This window comes from Ovis canadensis, chromosome 10 (assembly GCF_042477335.2).
Source record: "Ovis canadensis isolate MfBH-ARS-UI-01 breed Bighorn chromosome 10, ARS-UI_OviCan_v2, whole genome shotgun sequence".
Lineage (NCBI taxonomy): Eukaryota > Metazoa > Chordata > Mammalia > Artiodactyla > Bovidae > Ovis > Ovis canadensis.
This window is the reverse complement of record NC_091254.1, coordinates 33,220,227-33,241,294: the sequence shown is the minus strand read 5'-3', so window position 1 is coordinate 33,241,294 and position 21,068 is coordinate 33,220,227. Positions and strand designations below refer to the sequence as shown.

The 21,068-nt window shown below is 40.9% G+C and overlaps 1 protein-coding gene across 2 annotated transcripts in view; it reads right to left on the bottom strand.

Annotated features, from left to right (window-relative positions):
• The window catches only part of CDADC1 (cytidine and dCMP deaminase domain containing 1), a 31,728-nt gene extending 18,291 nt beyond the window's left edge, over positions 1–13,437 (bottom strand). For both annotated transcript variants that reach the window (XM_069601370.1, XM_069601369.1), the window contains exons 1-5: positions 13,186–13,437; positions 12,336–12,433; positions 7,217–7,291; positions 3,975–4,152; positions 970–1,539 (exon numbers count right to left, since the gene is read on the bottom strand). In XM_069601370.1, the coding sequence (XP_069457471.1) occupies positions 970–1,539; positions 3,975–4,152; positions 7,217–7,291; positions 12,336–12,433; positions 13,186–13,420 (1,156 nt within the window). In that variant the 5' untranslated portion in view covers positions 13,421–13,437. The remainder of the gene's footprint in view (positions 1–969; positions 1,540–3,974; positions 4,153–7,216; positions 7,292–12,335; positions 12,434–13,185) is intronic.
• Between the last annotated feature and the right edge of the window lie 7,631 nt (positions 13,438–21,068).

Sequence of the window (21,068 nt, the reverse complement as noted above, 5' to 3'; positions counted from 1 at the left end):
TCTATGGGGTTGCAGAGTCGGACACATGACTGTGACTAAACTTTCACTTTTAATAAAAGTTTCTATGGTGATCCTGACAAGCTGCCTTTTGAAAACCTCCATTTTACTGAAATCACTTCAACCCAGGGTCTCTGTTGAGCATGTACTGCAGACCAGTGCATCGGTATGGACTCTTTCTGAAGATTTTCTCTATCCTCCTTCTCTTCTTGGGATAAGTTTTAAAATTCCTACTATAGCCCACTCACCAGGCATTCCTCTGCTGCTCCTCCTGCTGGCATTTTCTTTTCCCTATTCCAAAGTCACATTTTAAAAAGTGATCATCATTCTACTTTCAAAAATGTTATGTCTGGTAAGATGTAAAAACACTATTCTGTAACTGGAAATATAGATACCACCCTTTATCATGGTAAGGTAAAATTCCCAAGTAATATTTTCCTTCTTCACATACATACTCATGTACAACTTAATAAAGTTAACACTATTTGATTTCTCCCCTTGCTGTTTGAAAACATACCAGAAATTGGAAGAATCTGCCAAATTTCCTTCGATTCTACTGGTTATTTGAAATTCATATTTTTAAAGATTTTTCTACGTTTTTACTAAATATTGAATAGATATAGAATATTTAGTTAAAAAAGAGGAATAATTCTGGTTCTCTCTCTTTCTTTTTGTCCTTTCTCTATTGGAGGGCTCATTCAACTGGGAAATGATAAAAGCAAGAAGCAGAAAGGGCTGAATCAGATTCTGATTTAAAAATGCAGCATCCAATATAGGCCACAAGAAATCCTAAAACTGCTCTAAGAGATGTCTACTCAAAGGTCTCACTAACTTCTCCATATTGGTATGAGCAGCAACACTTTAGTATCTAAGAGTCAATAAACGCTACCAGAAGTGAAATGAACACCACTTTATGTCTGACACAAATACGACCCCATCAACCCCGATTTAGGAACTAAGCATGTAACTCACCAGTTCGATATGCCAGTAACCTGGCCTGAATCATGCAGTGCCTTGCAATTTCTTGTGGCAAACTTTGATTGTGAATTTCATTACTGTGTTCGGTGTTGCCACAATAAAATCCGTAGTGTTTAAAGTTGGGCACGCTGGAAGCTACTGCGGCCAGGAGAAGGACAAGGTCTTTCATGTTCTGCCTTAGATTGCTAAAATACGGATTCTCACACAAGTTCTCCAAACCTATAGTCATCAGTATTTGCTTATGCATTTCTTCATTGGAAACCAAAAATATCATTTCATATTCTTTTATTCTCTCTTGTTTACATTCAGAATAAAAATCAAAGTTAGTGTCTGGCAATGTTTTGGAAATTTTTTGAATAAAGTCACATTTGTAAGAGGTCTCCTCTACAAACTGCACCATGTAACACACCAAAGGCTGAAGTAAGACACACACGTGGGCCCGACTGTTTGACTTCAGTCTTTCTACTGCTTTGGCATCTAACTTTGCATCTTCAAAACTGGAAGCCTCAGTGAGCAAACTTATTTCTGGGTCAGCAGGCCAATATGAAATTCGATTAACTCCAGCTGAAATAAAAAAATATGAAAGGTAGTTAGCAGACGCCTGCTGAAATTAAGGGTTTTCTTGATAAATCTATCATATCATTGCAGTCGATCCTGAGGTCCCAATGTAATAAATGTCTACTACCAAATCACCAGTAATATAGCCCGAGTGTTGGCAAACTATGGCCACAGGCCAAATCTGTCCCGTTGGCTACTTCTGTACAGCTTGCGGGTCAAGAATGGCTTTCACAGTTTTAAATAGTTGAGAAAATGAAAAAAAAAAATACTTGTAACACAATGAAAATTATATAAAATTCAAACTTCAGTGCCCGTAAAGATTTATGGGAATACAGACATACCTAATCATTGACATAGTTTCATTGTTTCTGTACTATGATGGATTAGCTGAGAGATGAACAGCTGTATGAATATGATACAGCCTGTAAAGCCTAAAATACTTACTATGTGGCCCTTTATAGGAAATGTTTGCTGACAACAAAGCCAGTGGGAATCAATGGTTTTGCTAAGTGTGGTCCCAAAGCCCAGAGCTAGGAAGATGTACCAGAGTACTCCAAGTAATGAAATGGCTGCTTCTAGAAATAGTACGGCATAATTGATATTGACTAGAGTTGTGAACCTAAAATAAACAATTTATCCACGCATGAAAAATGTACTGGTACTTTAAACTCTTTTCTCTGGGAAGCTCATCTAAGAAAATATTTGAAGTAAAGACAAAAAATAAAAATTCATGTACTTGTATATGTTTAGTGCAGCACATTGTTTAAAACAGTAAAAATTGAAAAAATCTAAATGGCCAGAACAGGGGAACAGTTTAACACATTACAGTCCTCCTCATAATAAAATATACAGTTATCCAAAACATCCATAAAGAATTTATAACATGACGGGAGCAGGGAAGCAGGGGGAGAGGAAGAAGCGTGAGCTGCTTTTACGAATACAAAATCAAAGACAAAACAACAACTACAAGGAACATTCTTCAATCAATGTAGCAGAGGAAAAGTTAGTCATTTTAATATGGGCTCCTGTGCTTAGCGGCTCAGTCGTGTCCGACACTTTGCAATCCGATGGGCTGTAGCCCGCCAGGCTCCTCTCTCCATGGGATTCTCCAGGCATGAATACTGGAGCGGGTTGCCATGCCCTCTTCCAGGGGGATCTTTCTGACCCGCATCAAACCCAGCAGTACTGCAGGTGGATTCTTTACCACTGAGCCACCAAGGAGTCCCATCTTTAACATACAGAGACCGAAATTCTTGAGAGCACGTGTGAATTGACGAGAGAAAGTAAATTTACCAAAGAGAAAGCAAAACTGAATAACAAACATGAAAACAGTTTTAAATTTGTGTTTGGAAATGAACAACAAGATGCCTGATACAGAATTAAACACATAAACGTTCATCAATTAATTAGTATTTAAAACAAAGAAACCTCTTTGCTCATGTCTCATATAATTTCCATTAGAAACGGCATTTATTTTTTTATCATTGTGCCCAGAGGTGAATAGACAGATGGCCCACAGGTTTTCTATATTCAAAATAATAAACATCTGAGTTGAACAAATGCACATTTCTATCTACTCCTTGCTACTACAGACTCTTACTGTGGCTTGGGCTATAAGGTAATTGTGGAGGCCTCCTTTGAAGGAGGCTCTAGCCACGTGACCACTTCTTCTGGAAGTGCCTATAGCTCAAGGGAACTCTCCTTACCGTCAATCTGATCTTCACTCTCCTGCATTGGCAGGCACATTCCTTACCACTAGCCACCCAAGACGCCCATGTAAAAGATACACCATTTTTTAAATAGGAAAAATGGTCTGGATACATACCTAGGTACAAAACAGAATCATAAACACAGATTAGAGAGGAGCCCAGTGTGAATAGATAGCTATACATTAATTCTTTGTGCTCCTCCTTTCGAGGGGTAGAGTAGTCACTGGGAGGCAGCCACCCAGCTAGGAATTACAGTTCCCACAATGGACGAGAACAGAAATGATGTCTGCGACTTCCAGGCCAGGGCTTTTAAGAAACAGGTATGCTTTCTCTTGCTTTCCCTAGTGGTTCAATGGTAAAGAATCTGCCTGCCAACACAGGAGACCCAGGTTCGATCCCTGGGTTGGGAAGATCCCCTGGAGAAGGAAATGGCAATCCACTCCAGGACTATTGCCTGGAAAATCCCATGGACAAGAGGAGCCTGGTAGACTACAGTCCATGGGGTCGCAAAGAGTCGGACACTACTGAGCGACTTCACTTCACTTTACACTGAGGGTCACCTAACTAGTTAGTGATACAGCTGAGAGCAGAATACATGTTTTCCGATTCTTCTTCTTACAGTATATCAAACTGTCTTCAGATACATATGTATATTTTTAAATTATATTAGACAATTTGACTTGTTCTCAGATAAATGCTATTAATCCCCAACAAAGCCTTATAAGCACTTACCATTTACAATCATTTTCAAACAAGCAGAACATGGCTTTCTGGAAAAATAGAGATCACAATTTTTCAGCTTTGACCCATGTTTTATCAGAGCAATTTTCCCAGCATGTAAATCTTCACTTGAACAGTGGAGACCAACAATTTTCATATTTTTCACCACCACAAGACCAGTTCTCTTCACCTATATTAAGATATAAAGTAGTAACTTATTTTATAATATCTAATGATCATCTCATGGATTATACTTGATTTATGAATAAAACAAAAGTTTAATTCTTCATCTGAACATAGTTTGAACAAATATACATTTCTCATCAGGTCCAAAAAATTTTCTGAAGGTTTAAAACGTTGACTTTATACCAGAAGTTTTCTAAATCTAGGCTTTCTTAACCAAACAAGCATTTAATTATCACAAATTTATCCTAGTAAAAAATGAATTACTTTTTACCCTAGTAAAGGGCAATAATGAAGTTGATTTGACTTGTTTCTTATAGCATCTAGCCTAAGACTACTTAGTATTAAGGTTCTAGATAGTAAGAAGGAAAAATTTGGCAAACCCTGTGATTTTACACATGGGTAAGTGAAGCCCAGAAAATTTACATGACTTTCTGAAAGACTCACAGATGGTAAAAGCCAGAACTAAATCACAGGTCATCTTAAATTTAAAAAAAAAAAAAAAAATTTTTTAATTGCAGTATAGTTGATTTACAATGCTGTATTAGTTACTGCTGTAAAGCAAAGTGATTCAGTTATACATATACACATTCATTTTTTTATACATTCTTTTCCATTATGGTTTACAATAGGATACTGAAGATAGTTTTCTCTGCCATATAATAGGACCTTGCGTTTATCCATTCTATATAAAGTTTACATCTACTAACTAGAAATGTTCTAATTGATCCTATTTTACTTTTTATTCTCGTTTATTTACTTATTTGGCTTTGGCATGTGGGATTTTAGTTCCCTGACCGGTGGCTGAACCTGTGCCGTCTGCACTGGGAGCACGGTGTCTTAACCCCTGGACCACGAGGGCAGTCCCTAAAATATTTTAAATACTGACACTCTCAACTTCTTTCTAACAAATGATTCTACTAATTTTTTTTTTTTTTGATTCTACTAATTTTTAAGACTATGGCAGTCTAGACTAATGTGGTTAGGATTCACCTCCCACAAATATATAGGTTATTTATAATTTTTAAAATGTTTTAAAATGTATAGTCAAGCTCAAGGAAAGAAGACATAACCTTGGGTGTTAGAAAGAGAGAGAACTCAAGGCAAGAGCACTCAGCCACAGCCGTCTCAGCAGTCTCCCGCCCCCGGTAAGGGGCTGGGCTGACTTTTATTTTTCAGTCCCAGAAGCTGGGCATGAGCTGGAGGGCCAAAGAGTGGTTCCTTTAAACCTAAGGTGATCTAATTTATACAGATACTAATCAAAAAGGCAGCTGTAACAATATTACATCAGATAAAACACATTGAGGTTAAAAATCAGTTCTGCATGTGCCACAAAATAGCTGTTTTCACAGCAAAAAATTCTGAAGGGACATTAAAACTAATCCTTGGGTTCATAAGGGATTTTACAATATGAGGGGGACTTGGGCTGAGAACACAGTGTCCATTATTTCCTATTCCCTTTCAAAAAGATTTTGCTCTAAAGTTATTCTCAAGAGGACATGTTTGAAATCACTTTCAAGATGAGATCAAACTAAAAAAGAGCCAAGTTTCGGTTTCAGTTATGAGTATAAATTTCTGTAACGGTGGAAAATGAGACTCAGTGGAATATCTAAAAATCATTCTTTAAAAATGAAGCATTACTCATCAATTAACTTTTTTATTGGAACAATCTTTTAGGCCACATTTATCACTTTTTTGTTGAGAGTACTTTTTACTTTCGAAAATATCTTTTTTTTCTTCCCATTCTGTTTCTAGCTAGGGCCAAAACCTCAAGTTTGAGACCAGGATTCTTCCATCCCAAACTTAAAGCCAATAAAAGCCTCTGTTGCATTCCATTCTGGGACTTCTGCTTACTCCAACTGCCAGAACTAAATCTTTGCAGTGAGCCACTGTTCTGGATACTGATTTTGCTTCACTTCACTAACATCTTGACAAGTCGTCTACGTAAACCTAATTGCAGAGTTTTACAGTAAAACAGAAGTGAAAGAGGACAGTCTGTTGTGTATACGTTCACTACTTTTTTTCCTTTTGCATTTCTTATAATTAAAAACATCTAAATATTCTAAAACAAATTATTTCTATATTCTTGTTGGGCATTTTCGAGACTCACTCTCAGAAATAACCAGAAGTCTCCAGGAATGTACATCAAGGCAACTTTTTTGAATGATAAAAATGTACAAGGTAACTTTTTTCAAAATATGAATGTTTTGTCTCCTCTCCACACCCAGTGAATCACAGAGTCTCTCTGGAAAACCCAAAAGATTAAGATGGCAAGGAAATACAAGGCATATCAAAAAGAACAAGGCTCATCTGGTCAGGTCTGGGCTTTGATGTTACTCTACTTATAAGCTAGTAAGTTGGCCTGGTGCTGTTCCATAGATGCAAGCAGAAGACAGACTACATCAGAAATGACTATGGCTCCCGTACAGCAAGCAGTGCAAGCCTCACGTCTGCGACGGTCCCCTTGCCCACCAGGGGTCACGCGGACGGGCCTATATGGATTTCTAGACACAGAGTGAGCTAGCTGCATCCCAGGAGAGGAACACTGTGCTCGGGAATTCTGCTGTGTTTTATTGAGAATGGTGAGCAAGCCTGTTCTATGTCCCAGAGAGAGACATTACTTCAACCCTCAAGGTTACCTGCTGCAAACTCAACTCCTGAGAAATGGCCTGGGCAGAGCACAGCGAGGGCCTTGCCTTCTTGGCAAGACGAGCAGGATATGTTGGAGTTTGAGGGAATATGGAAAAGGGGTTTCTCAACACATTCTCTGTGAACTCACATGGGAAGGTGATGAGAGTGAAACTTGAAAATGTTAAAAAAAAAAAAAAAGAGCAAGACGTAGGAACAGATTATAGATTATATAACCCCATCTGGTCTCATCTCCCCACCCCCAGCCTTTGGAGAGACATACATAGTCTTATAAATGTATGATTTTTAGAAGGATACACAAAAACTCTCCTGGAAATGGGAATGGGGAACTTGAATATAAAAGAAACTTTTACTCTACTTTGTATCATCCCTTTTGCTTTGTTACTATGAACATGTCTTCTTTAAAAATCATAAAAATGCACCTGTTTTTTGTCAGCAGATACTCTGGCCATCTCTTCATTGTCTCCTAGGGGTCCATGCTTTCCTTCTTCCTTTTCCTAATTAAAAGCAGATTAAGGGGGCAAAAAAAGGATTAGTACATAAAATGTGATTAATTCAATATTTCCCATGTAAAGAACAGGAAGCGGAGGAAGTAATGATGTTGGTAATGAAATGATGGGGGTGTGGGTGGTGGTAGTGGTAATGCTGACTATATGTATGATGATAATAATAATTCCCAACAGTTACCATGTATCTGGTCCTAAATCACCTTCTTTAATTTTCCCAGCTTTTACAAAGTAGCTATGATTATTCTCATTTTCCAGATGAAGAAATTGTGGATAGAGATAAAATATTTCAACCATGGTCACAGAGCTAATAAATGGATAAGCAGGGATCTGAGCCCCTAATCTACTGTCTTCACCATTATGCTACATTACTTCTGTCCTGGAAAAGTATGTGAGGTCTTTCAGCATAAAGATAAGGTCCCAGAGGACACCATGGGAAGAGCTGGGAGAGGAAGACAATACATGATGTATAGAGAAACATGGGGGAACAATGCAATTATTCTAAAGTTTTAATGAAGTAATATTCGGGAAATTTTAGATAAGTCTTACATAACTGAAATTTAAAACTATGAGCTAGTAGGAAAGATAACTATTTTTAAGTGACAGCCATGTTCAATAGTATTTGATTTCTATTCCAGAATTTTTTTTCAAATTTATTTATTTTAATTGGAGGCTAATTACTTTACAATATTCTGGTGGTTTTTGCCATACATTGACATGAATCCACCCCGGGTGTACATGTGTTCCCCATCCTGAACCCCCCTCCCACCTCCCTCCCCATCCCATCCCTCTGGGTCATCCCAGTGCACCAGCCCCGAGCATCCGGTCTCATGCATTGAACCTGGACTGGCGATCTATTTCACATATGGTAATACACAGATTTCAATGCCATTCTCCCAAGTCATCCCACCCTTGCCCTCTCCCACACAGTCCAAAAGTCTGTTCTATACATCTGTGTCTCTTTTGCTGTCTCGAATATAGGGTTATCATTACCATCTTTCTAAATTCTATATATATGCGTTAATATACTACACTGGTGTTTTTCTTTCTGGCTTACTTCACTCTGTATAATAGGCTCCAGCTTCATCCACTTCATTAGAACTGATTCAAATGTATTCTTTTTAATGGCTAAGTAATATTCCATTGTGTATTATTCCAAAATTTTAAGTACTTATGGGTTTTTTTTTCCCTCAGAAGTCCCACTCATTTATCTAGTTTTAGACTGGATAATTAAAAATTCTTATTCTTTATACTATGTATACTTTGCTGAACAAACCTCAAGACACATTCATACAGTGTAAATATTTGACAACACAGAAAACTCAGATAGCAGTTAAATTCAGAAATGGTTGTAGTTAACAATTCCCTAAGGTTGGCAAAAATTATAATTTAAATATCCAATAATAAGGAAACAGACATGTTACATTGATAGAATGGATTGTTATGCAATCATTACGATGACAAAAAATGATAAAAACCTAGAAGAAAACAGGTGGTAAGCTTCTTGACATAGGTTTTGGTAATTTTTTGAATCTGACAGCAAAAGCAAAAGAGCAAAAGCAAAAATAAACTGGAAATACAACAAACTAAAAAGCTTGTGGAGTTGGAGAAAATATTTGCAAATCACATATCTGACAAAAGGCTAATATTCAAAATATATAGAACTCACACAACTCAACAGCAAAAAAAAAAAAAAATCAACAAATCCATTAAAAAAATGGGCAGAAGCTGAACAGACATTTTTCCAAAGATATACAGATGGTCAACAGGTAAACAAAAAGATACTCTACATCATTAATTATCAGGGAAGTACAAATCAAAATCACAATGAGATATCACCTCCCACCTGTGAGAATGGCTATCATCAAAGAAGCTAGAATTGACAAGTGTTAGGGAGGGTGTGGGAAAAGGGAACTCTTATGCACTGTTGACTTCACTTTCACTTTTCACTTTCATGCATTGGAGAAGGCAATGGCAACCCACTCCAGTGTTCTTGCCTGGAGAATCCCAGGGATGAGGGAGCCTAGTGGGCTGCCATCTACAGCATCGCACAGAGTTGGACACGATTGAAGCGACGCAGCAGCAGCAGCATGCACTGTTGCTGAGAGTGTAAATTGGTTCAGGCACTATGGAAAACAGTATGGCGGTTCTTCTAAAAATTAGAAATAGAACTATAACATGAACCAGCAACTTCACTTCTGGGTATTTATCAAAAGCAGATGAAAACACTAACTGGAAGAGATATATGCACTCCCAATGTTCACTGCAGCATTATTTACTTACAATATCCCAAATATGAAGACAACCTCAGTGTCCATCAACAGATGGAGAAGAAACACTGTGAGTCTTCAGTACACACAATGGAATATTATTTAGCTATGCCACAGAATGAAATCTTGCCATCTACAACAACATTAGGGGATCTCAAGGGCATTATGCTAACTGAACTCAGTCAGACAGAGAAAGACAAAGACCATATGATCTCTCTTATATGGGATCTCAAAAGAAACAAACAAAAACCCCCAAGTTCATAGACACAGAGAACAGAATGATGGTTGACAAAGACAGGGGTGAGGGTGGGGGAAATTGCTGAAGCACTGGCTACTCCGAAAGCATTAGACTAAGTCACCATTCCAGTGTTTATAACAGTATTGCAACAAGAGCATTTTCAATGTTGTTAAGTCAAAAGGGCAGGATCCAGAATTAAATGATATCCAGTGAATAAAGGAAATAGAGCAAAAAGGTTGTGAAACAGCACAAAAATGTTAGTAGTCTCCAAGTGGTGCAATTATGAGGGATTTTTTTTCTTCTATTTTGTAAATAAAAAACATGTATTATTTTTGTAACACATAAAAATATTTTATTTTTAAAAAAACAAAGACTTTTAGAGTGTCAAAAGCAGGGTTTCCAATACAAGTACATATGAAATTGCATCTTAGAGTTTCTGTGGCTTACTTTCTATAGCAAAAGCAGGATAAAGAATTTAAGTGAAATGAATTTATTACCTTAGCTTAGAGAACATTTTTCTTATTAGGAAAAAGATCTTATCAACTTTGTGAACATCATGTGCAATTAATAGTGGAATTATTTATATAAATTAATGTGCCTGTCTGATGAAAAAGAACAAGATATATTTTGGTGTGTGTGTGTGTGTGTGTGTGTGTGTGTGTGGTGTGTATGAATGAATTAAAATGATACCAAATCTTTATATTAAAAAAGGTTCTTAAAAATTATTACTCAATTTGTAAAAAGCCCCGCTTTTAATTAATGTTTAATTGAAATACATTTGACATATAACATTGTAAAAAATCAAGGTGTACATTACTTTGATACATTTGTATATTATAATATGACTGCCATTATAGCAATAATTAGCACCTCAATCTGGAGAAGGCAATGGCACCCCACTCTAGTACTCTTGCCTGGAAAATCCCATGGACTGAGGAGCCTGGTAGGCTGCAGTCCATGGGGTTGCTAAGAGTCGGACACAACTGAGCAGCTTCACTTTCACTTTTCACTTTCATGCATTGGAGAAGGAAATGGCAACCCACTCCATTGTTCTTGCCTGGAGAATCCCAGGGACAGGGGAGCCTGGTGGGCTGCCATCTATGGGGTTGCACAGAGTCGGCCACGACTGAAGCAACTTAGCAGCAGCAGCAGCACACCTCAATCATATTACACAACTATTCACTTCTTTTTAGTAGCTGGAATAATCATGTTACACAACTATTATTCACTTCTTTCTAGCAGTTGGAATAATTAAGTCCTAATTTCTTAGCATGTTTGATGATTATAAAACAGCATTGTTTTCTGCACTCCCTGCGACTGTGCACTAGATCTCCAGGGCTTATTTACTACTCATAAGTCTGTACCCTTAAACAACATCTATCTCAGCCCCCAGTAACCACCATTTTACTCTCTCCGAGTTTGGCCATACAGTCTTGTCTCTCTCTGTCTGACTTACTCATTTTGCATAATGTGTTCAAGGTCCATTTATTGTGCCGCAAATAGGAGGATGTCCTTCCTTCTCACAGCTGAATAACACTGTAATGTAAAGTCCAGCTTTTAAATGCACTTTAAAAGGCTTAAATCTTAAACATTTGCTTCTGTCTTTTTAAGACAAATTCCATTAGCAAAAAAAGATCCCCAAACCAAAAAACCCAACAGCTTGGCAATTCTTCTATTTTCATAAAATAATACTAAGCTATTAACAACTAGGGAGAATAAAGGACTTCAAAAGCCATGAAAAAATGAAGAACTTTCTCAAAGCCAGTAACAGTAAGTGGTTGAAAAATAGGAAATAAAAATGCACAACATCTTAAATAATGTTTTATTTATAAAACATTTCACATAGGTATTGGGAGAAAACCACTCCAAGAACTATCATTTTATCATGAAGTAAATTTCCCATCTACACACAGACCTTACACTCTCCTCAAAAATTAACTCAAAATGAGTCACAGACCAAAACTATAACACTCTTAGAAAATAACCATAGGAGAAAACCTAGATGATTTTTTGAGTATAGCAATGACTTTTTAAATACAACACCAAAGGCATGATGCATGAAAGAAGTCAATGGTAAGTTGGACTTTATTAAAATTAAAAACCGCTCTGCAAAAGACAATGTCTCAAAAGAATGAGAAGACAAGTCACAGACTAGGAGAAAATATTTATAATAGACACAGCTGATAAAAAGACTGCTCTCCAAAATATACAAAGAACTCTTAAAACTCAACAATAAGGAAACAGATAACCTGATTAAAATGTGGGCCAAAGACCTTAACAGCCAGCTGACCAAAGAAAATACCGATGGCAGTCTGAGAGGGTAACTGCTAATATTCTATTTTTAGTCTGGAAAGCGAAACCGTCACAGCTATGAACTACAAGCATCACACTAAATCGCGAGGGTGTTTTGCAATTTGAAGGCTTGTTGAGTTTGTTTTTAAGTGTGACCGAAACTAGAGCAATAAAATCAGATTTTAGACCATCGCTTGCCTAAAGGTTGAAAAACTATCTATGAAACAAATTATACCTGAGATTTCTGTCTTTGGGTTTTCACTGCTGGGAAGAGTTCCATCCAGAGACTGAGCAGAGTGAAAAGGTTGACTTTAGAAAGCCTTGGTATTTCACCTACAAAAAGAGAGGGCAAACACTTAAAACTTTTACTGATGATGAAAATCAGAACTAAGGTCACTGCCACTTGGGTGCTACAGCCTTGGCTCCGCTGTTTTAGCAAGAGGCAGAGAAAAAGGATTCGTGTGCAAAAGAATCAAAGCACTTTCTTATCAGAAAGTTTCAGCCTCCTTAAGGGCAACCTCTTCCAGCACCTTCCGAAGTTGGGCCCTCTTTCACCCAGCAGGCAAAAAAAAAAAAAAAGTACAAGTGATGCACATAGCTATGGGAATTATTTTTTTTAAGTTATGAAAAGTCCTTGCATCGGAGATCACGGTGGAGCAAGCTTTACTCTGAACTGTGATGAGGCGCTGCAACAAGGGCAGGGATTAGAACATAGAACTAAAAATACAGTGACCTTAAAAGGTAAAGGAGCTGAAATACAGGAAAGCGCCGCGTGCGGTTAATTTTGGAATCAAATTGAAAACAAAACAAAACAAAACACGATTTAGGGAATTTTCAGGCTCGCCGATCCACGTCCTGGGAGAAAAAGTAAAGGGGAGTGAGGAGTGCGCACAACTTCAGAAGCCAGTGCAGCCGGGCCAGGAGATCCCGGTGACGGAGGCCGGGACGCGCCCGGGGCAGGGATGGGACACCCGAGAGCAGAAACGCAGGCGAAGAAGAGCAAGAGGAAACCCGGAATGAAACGGCGGGAGACTCGCAGAGCAGAGCGAGAGGCTGACGGCGGGAGCAGGATTCGGGGCACTCACCGGTCATGCTGCCCGTCTGGGTGCTGACTGACCGTCCGGCCCCCGCGCTCTCCAGATTTTGCATCTGCCCCACTTCTCTCATCCCCAGCCTAGCGGCCTCTGCAGCCCAGGAAACCTCTCGCTGTCCTGCATGATCTTTGCCCCAGCAACCCCACCTCTCGCCTCCTCCTAGCAACCGACAGGACGGCGACGGCCAACTCGGCGCGCTCAGATGACGCACGAGCTCGGCGGCCATTTCCGGGCGCCCTGTGTGACGTCACGGCGAGGCGCGGCCGCGGTGGCGTAGGGACTATTCTTCCCGCGGCGACCCGGCCAGTAGTAGAGGACACGGGGCTGTGAATCATTTGACGCTTGTGTTTGACTACGTTCTTAGGGTTTGCTGAATGAAGTCTGCTCGCTTGAGGATGTCTTGGCTCGAAGTCCCAAGTTGCGCACACTCGGCGAGGGCGATGAGGGCTTCGCTTACCTGAGAGTTGGCCCGAGAGTGAAGGAGAATTGAAGTGGAAGTCAGTGTTAATGACTCAGTCGCCTCCCACTCTTTGCGACCCCATGGACTGCAACCCGCCAGGTTGCTCTGTCCGTGAGATTGTCCAGGCAGGAATACTGGAGTGGGTTGCCACTTCCTCCTCCAGGAGATCTTCCCGACCCAGGGATCGAACCCAGGTCTCCTGCATTACAGGCAGATTCTTTACTGCCTGAGCCCCCATACAGTTAGCGGTCAGGGTCTCAGAGAGTTTGAGAAGCGAAGGAGGTGGGAGCTGGGCAGTCCCAGGTGGTTATCCTCTAAGATTGGCCAGTCCGGGGCAACTTAGTGCCAGGGACTGCCACAAGAACATTCTGCTGCTTCTTAAACACATGAAGACATTGAGGGTAGAACTGTCCTCAGGAAATTGAGGATGGAGGAAGTGGCCCTTGGAAAATCTGAGAGGTACCAGACATTGTGGATTTGTGCTCAGTGCAATTTAGTTTTATTATTTTATGTGTCCTAGGCATGACTCAGAATGAAGCTCCTCCCTCCCCCCAGTGACTCAGCCCATTTCCCATCACTAACCTAAGCTGTTATCATAATCTGACATATTTTAAAAAATAGGCACAAAAAACGCTCCAAGACTATGAAAGCAAAAGCCAATATTATGAAAGTACATTATTTTGTAAGAGACTGAAGAGAATTTTCAGTGATGATGGAGATGACTGTGGTTCATTAATCGTCACTGCTGTATAGTATTTCATTGTAGCTATACACCACAATTTATTTACCCATATTTGAGTCAAGAGACATTTGCTCTATCTCCAGCTTTTTGCTATTGCAAGCAGTGCTGCTTTAAATTTTTTTTGTATATTTTTTTACGTTCATATGGATGAGCTTCTTTAGGGACTACACTTACGAGTAGAATTCTTGAGTTGTCAAGTTTTCCAGATACTGCTGAAAAGTTTTCCAGAGAGATTGGACCAATTTACGTAGCTCTGTATCCCCACTAATTCTTGGGTATTGTCAAACTTTTAATGTTTACCAATCTGGTTGGCATAAAATGATATCCTGTGGTTATGATTTTCTCTGGTTTCTACTTAGGTGCATTGGCCATACATATGTCCTCTCTATGAAATACCTGTTAAGCATTTTTCTATTTGGTACTTATTTCTTATTCATTTGTGAGCATTCTTTATACATCCTTGATACTCATTCTTGGGTGGGAATGTGTATGGTAAATATCTTCTCATTTGTCACTTGCTTTTTCACTTAATTATTTTTTCAGTGCATAGTTCTTTATTTTAACGTGCCAAACGTACGAATAATTTTCTTGGGTGAGTTTTGTATCTTTTCAAAAAGCATTTTTATCTGTTTATAAAGATATCTTTTGTCTGTCAATTATATCTCAGTTTTTTTAACAGTAGCTTTTATATTTCCACTAAAAGCCATAAATTTTTCCTTTCATATTTATATCATCATTCATCTAGAATTTAGTTCTGTGTATGATGTTAGGTGAAGAAGGAAATGGCAACCCACTCCAGTGTTCTTGCCTGGAGAATCCCAGGGATGGGGGAGCCTGGTGGGCTGCCGTCTATGGGGTCGCACAGAGTCGGACACGACTGAAGCGACTTAGCAGCAGCAGCAGCATGATGTTAGGTCAGGATCCACTTTCTTTTCCACTTGGATAATCAGTTAGCCCAGCATTATCTCCTTATTGATCTGCAGTGTCACCTCTGTCATATCAAGTTTCCATATATATGTAAATCTGTTTCTGGGTTCTATATTATTGGTTTATTATACCTCTGCCCCCTTGACTCCCCCCACCCCCACTAAAAAAAGCCACCTTATTTTCTTCAGGAGTATCTCGGTTATTCTTGACCCTTTAATCTTCCATGTACATTTTGTTTTATTTATTTATTTTTAAAATATTTATATATTTATTTGGCTGTGCTGGGTCTTAGTTGTGGCATGTGGGATCTTCAGTTGCACATGCAAAATATTAGTTGTGGCAAGTGGGATCTTAGCTTCCCAGCCAGGGATCAAACCACACCCCCTGCATTGGAAGGGCAGAGTCTTAACCACTGGACCGCCAGGGAAGTCCTGTTAAATGACTTTTTGACCAACTTATTCAGAGAATGGGGAAAGAAGGAGGGAGAGACAGATGGAGGGAATGGAGGAAGGAGGGAGGGTTATTATGTTTATCACAAGTTTTCTTAAAAACTCAATGATCCCAGGTAGCGCAGTGCTGGTAAAGAATAGGTGCTCAACATCACTAAATAGTATCCTTCCCCGCTTTGTGTTTCATTTACTTATTCTTTGTAGATAACCCGGGTCTCTTCCTTTTATTCTAGGTCCTGTTGATTGGGAACATTGGTCCTAGCAGTGTGTGTATTTGGATAGAATCCTCTTACAATAAAACAAGCTGAGGTGTCTGTGCTGGATTTCTTGGTACTGGTGAGGTTCGGCAGAGACCGAATACCTGGCTTGTAGAAGAAAACCTACCTCACCCTCTGTCTTGCTCGGGTGTGTGGAAGGCACACCAATGACCATGCCTCCTGCACGCCTGGAGACAAGGTCGCCGCAGGACTGACAGGGACCCCTGCTGGCCAGTGCACCCTTGTACAAAGGATCGGCCCTCATGTGGTCATTTTAGGCAAGGATGTAACCATAAGCACCACCCTGAATCCAGAAATTGAGGTTTCCTAAAGAGTTCTTGGAAGGCAGTTCCTGGCAGCACTTCAACCTCAAAGAAGCAAAGAGAAGCCAAAACAAAGTCCAGACGCCTTTCATGGCACATTTGCTTTGTTATGGAGGGCAGTGCTGCCAGAGAGAAGTCACTTCTCAAGTTTTCCATATATTGTCCCTACTGGTGTCTTCAGAAAAGTAAACTTGGTGCCACATAGGTCAGTGTGCTACAAAGTAAGACTGTCCAAGGACTCTGAGGACATCTGTGCCCCACCAGGTAGGAAGGACAGGCAGGCCCGCCTCCTGTGATGTCCTGGGGTTCTCTGCCATCGGTGGCCTGGGAGCAGGCAGGCAGTGGGCCTGGCACCATGGTCCATGACCATGCTTCATAAGGGTCCCCATGTGTGCAGCACCGTCTGGACTGGGTTTGGTTGTTTCTGAATCAGCAGCCTGAAGAGGTTCTCTGATGATTCATGTTAGAAGTCAAGGGACTGGAGGGAGGGATAGGAATGAGAGGACAGGTAAGACAGGGAATAGGGAACTCATGCTGGTGGAACAGCTACTTGAATCAACTTTACAACAATGATAATGGTAATGATAATGGTATCTTACAGTAGAGAGCGTTTTCTACATTCCAGACTCTGTTCTAGCCACTTTGCATGTGTTCAGTGCTCAGTCGCTCAGTCATGTCCAACTCTTGTGACCCCGTGGACTGTAGCCTGCCAGGCTCCTCTGTCCATGGATTTCCCAGGCAAGGATACTAGAGTGGGTTGCCATTTCCTTCTCCAGGGGATCTTCCTGATCCAGAGATTGAACCCACGTCTACTGTGTTGGCAGGCAGGTTCTTTACCACTGAGCCAATTAGGAAGCCCAGCCCCTTTTACATATTCATTTACTCCTTCCAACAACTGTATGAAGTATGTATTTTTATTTTTATCCCTACTGATAGGAACTGAGACATTGAGTACCTTGATCAAGCAGACATAGCTTGAGAGGGGTGGGAGAAAGATATAAATGCTCATCACTTCATTTAATACAACATCTATGATGCAAATTTTCATCATCTCCATTTTACAGGCAAGGAAGCTAAGGCCCTTGGACCAGCAACATCAGCATCATTTAGGAGCTTATTAGAAATGCATAACCTTGGGCCCTACTTCAGACCTACCAAAGCAGAATCTGTACAGAACCACTTTTTTTTTTTTAATCACCTGAAATTCTGCAGGCCTTTCTGATGTCAGTGCTTTTATTGGCCTGTGAGCTGAATCTTTGGTTAGTCTGGATGATACAGTCATACATTTCAAGGCCAAAAAGGCCATTCAAAAGTCGAGATGATTTCAACCCCATAACATGGACTAATGTTTCTACAGTATTTTGTCATACACTTTGCTCGGTGAGTATTTGTGCAGTCAATTAATGAAACACAAACTCTTCCCCAACGTTGGTACCTCACTTGAAAAAAGCTGGGGGGCTCAGAGAGCTCTTTCTGGGGTCATCGAGAGTTCCCAGTCAGGGCTTCCAGGACACCATCCGCAGGGCAGAGGGAGGCCCAGGACTGAAATCACAGCCACCCATCCCTCTCCAGTGACCCTTGACTTGAGACCCACGAGGCCACTCCTCACGTCGTTCTATGATGTCTCTCCCCTTTACAGCTAGTGGTTAACGTGAGAGGACACTTTCTGCTGTGCTAGAGAACACTTTAGGGGTTCCCAGGTGGTGCTAGTAGGAAAGAATCCACCTGACAATGCAGGGGACATGGGTTTGATCCCTGGGTCAGGAAGATCCCCCTGAAGAAGGAAATAGCAACCCACTCCAGGATTCTTGCCTGGAAAATCCCATGGACAGAGGAGCTTGATGGGCTACGATCCATGGGGTTGCAAAAGGTTAGACATGATTGCTGCTGCTGCTGCTGCTGCTAAATCGCTTCAGTCATGTCCAACTCTGTGCGACCCTATAGACGGCAGCCTACCAGGCTCCCCCATCCCTGGGATTCTCCAGGCAAGAACACTGGAGTGGGTTGCCATTTCCTTCTCCAGTGCATGAAAGTGAAAAGTGAAAGTGAAGTCGTTCAGTTGTGTCCGACTCTTAGCGACCCCATGGATTGCAGCCCACCAGGCTCCTCGGTCCATGGGATTTTCCAGGCAAGAGTACTGGAGTAGGGTGCCAGTGCCTTCTCTGTAGACGTGACTAAACACAGAACAATTTTAGACCTTAGAACAACTTTTCAAATATTTTTGACTATGACCCACAATGAGAATACATTTTATGAACCATGAAATATACCAACCGATATATAATTGCAACAAAAGTTTCACAACATAACAGTTGGCCTTACTACAGATACACTGATTAATCTATTCACATTCCAATAAACATGTCAGACTGCACTTATCTCACAATCCACCAATGGATGAGGTGGGCGTTTTGAAAGCAGGTGCCCAGCCATCCACAGGAGCGATGGAATTCAGAGACTCCATCTCAGGGACCCAGTGGTAAGGAAGGCTGATGCTCCTTGTGACACCTGGAAACACACCTCTGTCACAGGAAAGTGTGATGCAGATCCCTCTTTTCTAGAATCCGAACAAGAAAGCTCAAAGGAGAGCTCTTTGCTTCTAAACTTTATACCATAAATAAAACATAAACAAACACATAAAAGCATTATACTATAAATAATGTATCAATTCTTAGCCATGATTTTCCATAGGGAAGAAGCCACTTCTGAGTGCCCCAGAGAGGAACTCCCATGAGAAGAAAGACTGCGTGGTTGCAGCTCCAGCACGTGTCCACTTAGTGCCACCAGACAGACAAGTGGCGGAGGCACAGGGCTGTGCCGAGAGCACAGTGAGTCCCCCAATCAGTGTCCCCAGCAACAGCTTCTCAGAGCCTCCGACATGCTCTTTTGTGTTGTGTAACTCTTGGGAAGGTGGGTACAGCATGCAGTGTTTTTCTATCATAGCTGACCACAGAATCCTTTCTTGAAATGCTCTCTTAAAACCTGCAGAATACAGTTTAGAGACCGCTGCCCTCAGTGACCAGTATGCCTCTTCCACTAGTTGCAAGAAACACAGTGTAGATGGGAGGCTTCCTCGCTGCTGTATGAGGGCAGGGCCAGGGTGTTAGGACGCTTCAAGCAGACTTGAAGGCATCACGTTTATAGCTAATCACATGAAAAAGGACCTGGTCAGCATGTGGAGCAGACCCTTGTTTATGGAGTCACCACTGTAGCTCACAGCTGAGCTAGTTGTATCCTGCCTACCTCCAGGGGCCACCATTCATAAGACCCTGGCAGTGGCTGAGGCCCTTTGGAGTTCCCAGAGGCAGCAGCAGCCCTCTAAAAACAGGTTTATGTTTCAAACTGTAAAAAACAACGTCACACAGTTGTTGGCCAGAATATCCAGTACAGTCTCTCTCACCCCGACTGCATCCATCGTTGTTGCTCAGTCACCCAGTCCGCCTCTTTGTGACCCCATGGACTGCAGCCCACCAGGCTCCCCTGTCCTTCACTGTCTCCTGGAGCTTGCTCAAACTCCTGTCCATTGAGTCTGTGATGCCATCCAACCATCTCATCCTCTGTCGCCCCCTATCTTTCCCTTGACTCCTGTTTTTCTGTAAGTGTAGCTTCTCAGGGTGGAAGTGGGTAAGGCTCTTAAGAGATCAGACTCAGACCTGAGACTTGAATCCATCACTACTTATCCCACCAAGCCAAGGCGAATAAGGCATATTAAAGCTCTTATCAATGTGATCAGCAGTCTCTTCGTAGAAGCCAAGTCCTGCTGCAGCTCCCTGCCCTCAGGCTTCAGTGACTAGGTTCTGAACAGAGGGTACTGTGCCTAAAGTAAATGATTTTCTCCAAGCCTGAGAGAGGTGAGACCCCTGATCACTTGACTCTACCCAGAATTCCTTTCACTTGTTTCTAAACATTTTTTACTGCCATATGGAAACATTAAGTAATTTCTTGAATCAAACTCTCATTATCCTGGATTCCTTGTAGATGCACCATCTCATTTATCTAAAGCATAAAACAAAAACAACACATAACATATATCTAAAACAAAATACACCTCTGACCTCACAGGTGACAGTTTTTATGGCAGCATCTGTCTGGATTACTTGTTAACTGGAAAATGAGTGTCATATCCCAAGAATAGGAGAGTGAGGACTTAGAAAACCTCCCCAGAGCACATTCTGTGATGTGGGATTTTAGGAGGATGAAATGAACTTCCCCAAGGAGGTACATGAAAGGAAGGCCAGAGAAATTGGTACAGATACATCTCATACCTTTGTTTACAAAAAAAAAAAATTCATGCTAAGTTGCTGACAAACTTGCAAAACATCAACCACTCTTTCTTGTTGTTTAGTTGCTAAGTTGTGTCCGACTCTTTGCAACCCCATGGACTGCAGAACGCCAGGCTTTCCTGTCCTTTACCATCTCCTGGACCTTGCTCAAACTCATGTCCATTGAGTCAGTGATGCCATCCAACCATCTCATCCTCTGTGGCCCCTGTCTCCTCCTTTCCCCAATCTTTCCCAGCATCAGGGTCTTTAACAGTGAGTCGGCTCTTCCCATCAGGTGGCCAAAGTATTGGAGTGTCAGCTTCAACATCAGTCTTTCCAATGAGTATTTAGGGTTGATTTCCTTATTGCAAAATGTCAACTACTCTTTCCAGTTCTCCCTAACAGTATCCGTTCCCCCTTCCCGATTCTTTCCTCCCTACAGACATGTTTTCCC